The following is a 7395-nucleotide window of genomic DNA, read 5'->3' on the forward strand; positions in this document are numbered from 1 at the left end:
AAATTACCTGTTGTGTAGGTAAAATAGCCTCTATCAATCAGTGTTACATTACAATGTGCCATACATTTGTATTAATGTTATGATATTATCATTTAAGCAGCATTACAGTGTTGTGCCTGTGCACTATAGGGATAACTCTACCTGTTGTATACTGTAGGGAGGGTTATGATGAACTGTGTGAATTGTACTAATGTGCACAACAAATGCAATTCTCTAGTTTTGTCTCTGTACAACTGCAGTGATTTAAATAAATAAATAAATATTTAATTACAAACTTTTTCCGGCTTGAAAACATGATTTCTGTCACTCATTGTACCATGCATTGTACTAGTACGTGTGCGTTTCCCTCATAGACTGTAAAAAGGTTTCCCTGCCATATGAGCTACACTTTTGCTCACGAGGACCAATGAAATTGCGAGGTCTTAATTCTACGAGCCAATGGCAGCGCTGCTCCTCGTCGGACTTCCGGGTTTAAGATTTTGGTTTGTTTTGCTCAGGTTTTGCTACATTGACAATGGCTGCAGAGGGCGATTTTCTGGCAAGATACCGCGCTGTGTCAAATAAACTGAAAAAGTAAGGCTTTTAATCGCATTATTTCACTTTGAAAGAGGCGACAATGTCGGGCGTTAGCCTGGCGTTGATGTTAGATGATCCATACAGCCAGCGTTAACAAGCTAAGCTAACTGCTAACTGCTAGCCTATCATTGGTGTCAGCGTCGTGTATTTAATGCATTTGTGTTTATGTTGACGCGTTTATCGTGTTGATATAACGTTAGTATTTGATTATTTACTCGATGCTCGTGAGATGGAGTTAAAGAAGATGTTACCACGTTATTTGGCAGCTAAACATCGTCAATGCTAGTCAGCTAAAGATATGGTCCAGCTGCCCAAGATGCCTCTTTCTCTTTAGCTCGAATATATTTGACTCAATTTGATTAATGTTTATGTGATAAGTGGGTAGTTGGAAAACTTTTAGAAGAACTGACAGTGTTGCAATTGTTTGTCGCAGACGTTTTCTCCGGAAGCCCAATGTAGCGGAGGCAAGCGAGCAGTTTGGTAAGTGTCAGTTTCCTAACCTGCTGTCATGCGTCAAAAATGACAGTTCAGCCTCCTTTTCTATTGCTCCACCGTGTTAGTAGGAGGATGTGTGTCATTAAGCTATGTCCTGTCAGCTTGCACTCATGTGGCTTTCTTCCTGTCCTCTCAGGTCAGTTAGCCAAGGAGCTAAAGCAGCAGGACTGTCTGCAGTATGCCGCCTTCTGTAACCTGGCCATGGCTCGGTGAGATGTCACACTCATGTACCTCTGGGCAAATTATTATGTTGACTTGTCTTTCGACAAATAAAACTCAAGTAAATAGAAATTTTAAGTGTACTCTCAGTGTTGACATACTGATAAACTTAATTTCATGAAGTTAAAAAATATATAAAATTAGATGTAACATTAATGGACATGTGCTAAAGTTTGCACTACTAGGTCAATATGACAGATATCACAGTTTGCAAACCCTTTTTCAATTAACCAAGAGTCTTTCTCTGCTTTATTTATGACTTTGCCCCCACTGCTCCCTCCTGTTCTAGGCTTCTTTCATGCCATAGCACATAACAACATTTTTAAACAATAGTCTGCTTCCAACTTTGTGGGAGCAATTTAACAAAAGGCTCTTCCTGTATTTGCTGCCATGCATATATCAACGTCCGTAAAGAATCAGTTTTCCCTGCTTGCTGTGGAAGAACTTTATTAGGTTGCACAGCAACTTGACCTCAAACCCACAATGCTCTGGCCAGTGGCCAAACTCATCACTGCTCATGTGGCTGAGTGGGACCAAACCCTGCTGCCTGCCAGAGTCCAGTATCTAGTAGAAAATCTTCCCAGAGCAGTGGAGGCTGTAAGAGTACGGAAGCATATTGCATTCACAGTTAAAAAAAATTACTCAGAAAAACAAAACAAAAAATTACTCTTTTCCAGTGAATGCAATACATCTAAACGCAACTCATTAATGCCACTGGGTTGGGATGATTAAGAGTTTCAGCACACCACATGGGTTTATATTGTTCATGTTGTCGCATACTCCTGGTCGTGTAGTGTGCTCAAAGTCGAGGGGGTTTAGAGTGTTTCACAACAACCTCATCATGAACTATTAATCAAATAATAAAAAAAAAAAGTTTGATTTGTACAAGCACAAGGTTAAACAGGGGTTGTTTTCAGCAGACTGTTGCATTGTAATGTTAAACATTTAATAACTACGGTATTTAGATCATCCTACAAAGTTGCACTCCAGTGAGTGATTCGTCTTCTCTTGTAATTGTTGTGCCTCACTATAAACCACAGCAGGGTGACAGAGAGGTTGCTAATTGGTCCAGAGGGTGCCTGTATTATTCACAGAGATGACATGTTTACTGCTGACATGTTCACCAGTGCATCTGTTGTTCTTACACATCCTGAATGTCTTGTCTGCAGGTGTGAGCAGACTCTCTTTAACGCTCCTGGTGAGGCTTTGGCATTAACTGATGCCGCTCGCCTCTTCCTTTCATCTGAGAAGGAGAACAGAGCCCTGCAGGCCCCGGGCTTTGATGAGCACCTTCAGGCTGCGCTCAACTGTTACAGCTTTGCAATCAAGGTGCAGAACGATTCCTAGTGTCTGATTATATTTTTAGTTCGCACAGCATTAGTTGTGCTGTGAAAATATCTGGAAAATGACTACATTAAATGAATTCTGTAGCAGTTGTGTCCTGTAGGTTTGTGGATTAATGAATGGATTAAAGATTTCCAGAATAGATTTTCAAATGCATTCCTGAAGTGTGACCACATTGCTATAGAGACAGTACTTTAATGCAGATGTATAAATGGCTTACAGGTGTATATTGAGATGAACCAGCCTGTGATGGCAGCCAGCCTGTGTTTAGAACTTGGCAACGCACTCAAGGTAAAACTCTTGATCACAGCTTCAATCTCTGAAGTCCCATATGGTCATGGTTTTTTTTGTGTGCATATTTAATGTATTAATCTCAGCTCTTCCTCTTGTCACCAATAGGAGATGAACAGACCAGGAGAGGCAATTGTTCATTATCAGAGGGCTGCAGAGTTGCAGACACAGACACCGATTGAAGCGTTGCTATCAATGGGGGAAATAGCCACATGTAAAATTCTCACACGTGAGTTCAGCCTTCCCATTCACGTCTGAATATATTATATATCACTGTTCATTTTTCTTAATCTGCCTGTATACATATAGATGAGTTGATTTGATTTTCTGTAGTTCAAGCTTGTCTCCTCTCTTTCTCAGGTGACTATGATGGAGCTCTGTCGGTGTTCACAGAGATGCAGCTGATGTGTCAGGAGAGAGGATTGCAGCTACCAGGCACCAGCACCCCTGTTGGTGAGCGGGGAGCATCTATCTATAGACCCGTCCTTTTCAAAATCAACTTGTGTGGACAATATGTTTAATGGGTCCCTGGTGAAATGGGAACTGCATGCAATATCTCATAGACAAAATTAACCAAAAATATTTTTATAGTTAAAAATCTTGCATTTGATTGTATACTCTGACTGCCTGGAAAACTGTTGAATAATGTGTTCTCAGCATTAATCCTCTGTGTCTTCATTTCCCCTAAAATTCTCCAGGTGCATTTCTGGACATTGTAGCAAAATGTGAAATCTCCAGGGTGCTACTGCTGATGCTACTTGAGGTAAGTATGCCATGCATTGACATCATGGTACCTGTGTAATTTAAGGGGAAAATACACACCCAACAAGGGGAAAAAAAGTAGAAATCAAACTAGTTCAGTAATTATTCACTTCATTTATATAAATCTTTGTTTTGGACCAGGTTTTATATGCAGTTGTGATGAAACATTGTGAACCCTGTGCAAAGTAGTTTTACAACACAGCAACATGAATGCCTGCCAATATTTCAGTGTCAAACATGCATCAGTCAAGAAAGGGATGAATTGCTGGAGTGGAGTGGAGTGCAGTTACATTTTAAGCATGAACACCTCCACATCAGCAATGCAATAGAAAATATTTCATTACTTTTGTTAAAAGTATCCAGTGTTTCCTCCAGGATTTTTTTAAAGAGTGGCGGCAAGGGTGGTCTGATCGACGGGGGGGGGGGGGCGCGACCGGATCGCTGGTGACATCATTCATATTTTTCCCATCATAACTAAAATCCCAGGAGGAGGGAAATGCTCTGCAACAATCTGTATTCACTGACTGACAGCTCACGCACAGAAATTAGTCCACAGAACAGCAGCTTTATAAACAACAAACTGTAAATCAGTTTTTTTTTGTTATTTTTTACATAGCCTATACAGGTGCAAAAGAAAATACTGTAGCTACTGTTCATTAAACAATTAGGGAGGAAAACGACACACAGGCCTCGTCACCATCACAGTCCTGCTCAGTCACAGTTTCACTCACAGTTTTAGTTTTTCCTGGTTGGTTGCTGCTGTTGTTGTTGTTGTGCGCGACGTAAAGCTGTCGATATGAGCGGAGTTTTTTTTTTTTTTTTTTTAATTGCCGGCAGCCCGGACACACAGCCCGCGGCAGCGGCAGCTTCTCCTGCTCTCTTTCTCCACGCCGGTCAAACATCGACCTGTCTGTAGCTGCTCGGTTTTCCACACACACAGGTCTGTCTCTAGCGCTGTATGTAGCCTATGGATGTGTCTTGTGTGCAGACGCAACTGACAAATATTTATAGACGGACAAGCAAACTTAATCATCATTTATTTTATTTTGAAAATTGACCGGATTCTCTCGCCTTTTCTGTGCCCGACTTCCTGTCTGGTACGCGCTCGTTCTATCCAGCTTGACTGCGCTCGTATTTTTTTCATTCAGCGCACTCAGCTGTTGTTTCAAGCTGCTACTCCTGTAGCCTACTGTTACATGATCAGCGACTAGTCGACGTCAAGCTCAAAACGTCATTGTGGAGCAGGGGACTAGTCTGTGCAACCCCTAGTGGAAAACCTGCTTTACATTGTTTTAACATTAAAAAAAAAAAAAAAATCATCATTCTGAAGGTGTGGCGGCTTTTATTTTGCCGTGGCGGTGCGCCACGATCAATTACATGTAGCGGAAACCCTGGTATCAGCATTGTTTGACTATTTTGCTTCTTTATTCCACATCTGTAAATTACTTACTATAAGTCTTGCAAGAAAAAAAAATGTTGGATTGCTTGTTTAGCAAGACATTAATGACCTTGCTGTTTTCCTGTGCAGCCTCCACCTCAGAAGTTGTTACCAGAACATGCACAGACCCTGGAGAGATATGCATGGGAGTCCTTTGACCCTCACAGCCAAGGTAAATACACCTCAATATTTAATGACTGTAGAGAAAACATGACAGGTATTCTTGTGACGTGTAATTCACAAAAGTATATTATAAACCTTGTGAATGAGATTTGTTTGAAGTAATGTTTATGTGGTCCTTGACCTCTCTATCAGTGACCCTCCTGCCTGAGAACGTTTTCCTGCTCCTGCAGTCAGTCGTGGTGAGTTTCGTCATCCACATACATGCACAGTTCACAGGATTTCCTGATCCTTCCTGACTCGTACAGGAAAAATCACGGCCCTCACATGACAATGATAAATGTGGTGGAGTTTGTCTTCGTTTGCCAGTGGAATGATTTTTTTTCTATTCGTGGCGCTTTAAGTGGTGTGTATGTGTGTGTGCGTGTGTTTGTTATGAGCCATTTTCCTCAGTGTGAGGCAGTTGATATTATTAGACACTGATTGATGTTTATTCATGACTTAATCCCCTTAATAAAAAAAGATTCTGTGAAGCAACTTGCTCTGGATGAACAGACTGGATCCATGTAATTGGAGTAGTTAAAAGAGAGCATAAACATTGACAAGACTCTGAGAACTTGTCAAGGTTATGGTTTTATTTGTGCAGTGTTTTAACAGCAAATCTGTTTTGCAGATGGCGTGTCAGGAGAAAGACACAGAGTCCCTCAAGTCTCTTCAGACTGAGCTGTGGTGAGCATTTGAAAATGTTAATTTCCATGATGTTATGAGAATTAAGCCACATTTTTACTGCTTTTCAGGCTTAATTGTTCATATTTAGCATATATTTGCGGGTTTCTTCCCCCTCAGGCCGCTTCTGACAGCTGAGCAGAATCACCTTCTCCACCTGGTGGTTCAGGAGCGCATCACACCGTCTGGCCAAGGCATTTAGCACAGTCCGGTTTTACTCACTTCCTCTGGGAACGATACTTTATATAATGGAACATTCCTGTTTCTGACTGGGTCTGTTGTAAGGCCTGAAAGTGTTTTCAAAACTTCGGTGTTGTAACTTAATATAAAACTTTGCCCTTATTAAGCAAAGCCATGTTGATTTAGAAATGAGTCCAAATCTATTAGCAATGTCTAGTTTTGTGTGTTGTCCTTTATCACCCAGGTTTCTGTCAGGATGCTACCTTAAGACTAAATTTCAAATAATTTTTCAGCAAAATGGCATGTCAAGTAAAGGCTACAATGCTTGACCCATTCATACATATTTATTATGTAACAGTGACTGTTTTTGCTTCTTGTGTTCACACCCGTTGAACATATGAAACATGAATGCCTTGTGTTATAATTTGTTTTATTAATAAATGATATGGCTTTTATTCCAATGTAATTACAAACAAAACCTTCTATTGTATAGCTCTGTGATATGGTGAAATGAAACACCATTGTCCTCCATCCCTGGTTCATTTTATGTTCACTTGTACATGTTGCATGTACTTTTCTTTGGATAGCAGCCAACTACAGACATAAATTCAAACATGATTAAAAAAAAAAAAACACTCCATACAAAATCTTACAAAAATATAATGGTTACAATGTACATAGATTAAAAAAAGCATACAGTATACTTCAGTTGTAAAATAAAGATACATGATTAAAACTACCGGTACTCGTACTGTAAATTAAGGCTTGTCTCTCCTGATTGTTCAAGTTCTGCAACAGGAATCTTGCAGTTTTGCCAACATGCCATACCTTCTCAGATACAGTTTTTTTCCCCTCCGCTCCTCCACTCTGCAGTAGTAGCTGTCAGCCTCACAACATGATTATACAGTATAAGTAGCTACTATAATCTTACAAAATATATTCAACTACTACATCTCCAAAGGGCTCTGTAAATAGACCCTTCTCACACTAACCTTATAATGATACAGAAAACAGTAGTGAGACATTTCGTGATATACACTTATTCCCTTTCTTGTTGAGCCTTGAATTAGAGAACCATTAGTACTCTCATATCTGCATCGAAAATGTGGACACTCCAAACAAATGAGGTGTTCATTAAAAGTTAAAATAATGACAATTTGTCAATCTTAGAGAGACACACGGCTAGTCATTTCTCCCTGGCTCTAGTCTTTGTGCTAAGCTATTCTAACCTGCTGGCTGTGGCC

At 40.2% G+C, this 7395-nt stretch overlaps 1 protein-coding gene across 1 annotated transcript; it reads left to right on the forward strand.

Moving 5' to 3' along the window:
- The first annotated feature begins 432 nt into the window (after positions 1-432).
- Positions 433-6766, forward strand: f8a (coagulation factor VIII associated). The gene is made up of 12 exons (XM_085775919.1): positions 433-573; positions 1010-1056; positions 1208-1280; positions 2460-2619; positions 2857-2925; positions 3034-3154; positions 3286-3378; positions 3624-3688; positions 5216-5297; positions 5441-5487; positions 5919-5974; positions 6092-6766. The coding sequence occupies exons 1-12, from the start codon at positions 515-517 to the stop codon at positions 6171-6173; spliced, it is 954 nt and encodes a 317-aa protein (XP_085632045.1). The 5' UTR covers positions 433-514; the 3' UTR covers positions 6174-6766.
- Positions 6767-7395: the final 629 nt, after the last annotated feature.

The sequence above is a fragment of the Trachurus japonicus genome, chromosome 1 (genome assembly GCF_045865225.1).
Source record: "Trachurus japonicus isolate A0001 chromosome 1, Traja_1.0".
NCBI lineage: Eukaryota > Metazoa > Chordata > Actinopteri > Carangiformes > Carangidae > Trachurus > Trachurus japonicus.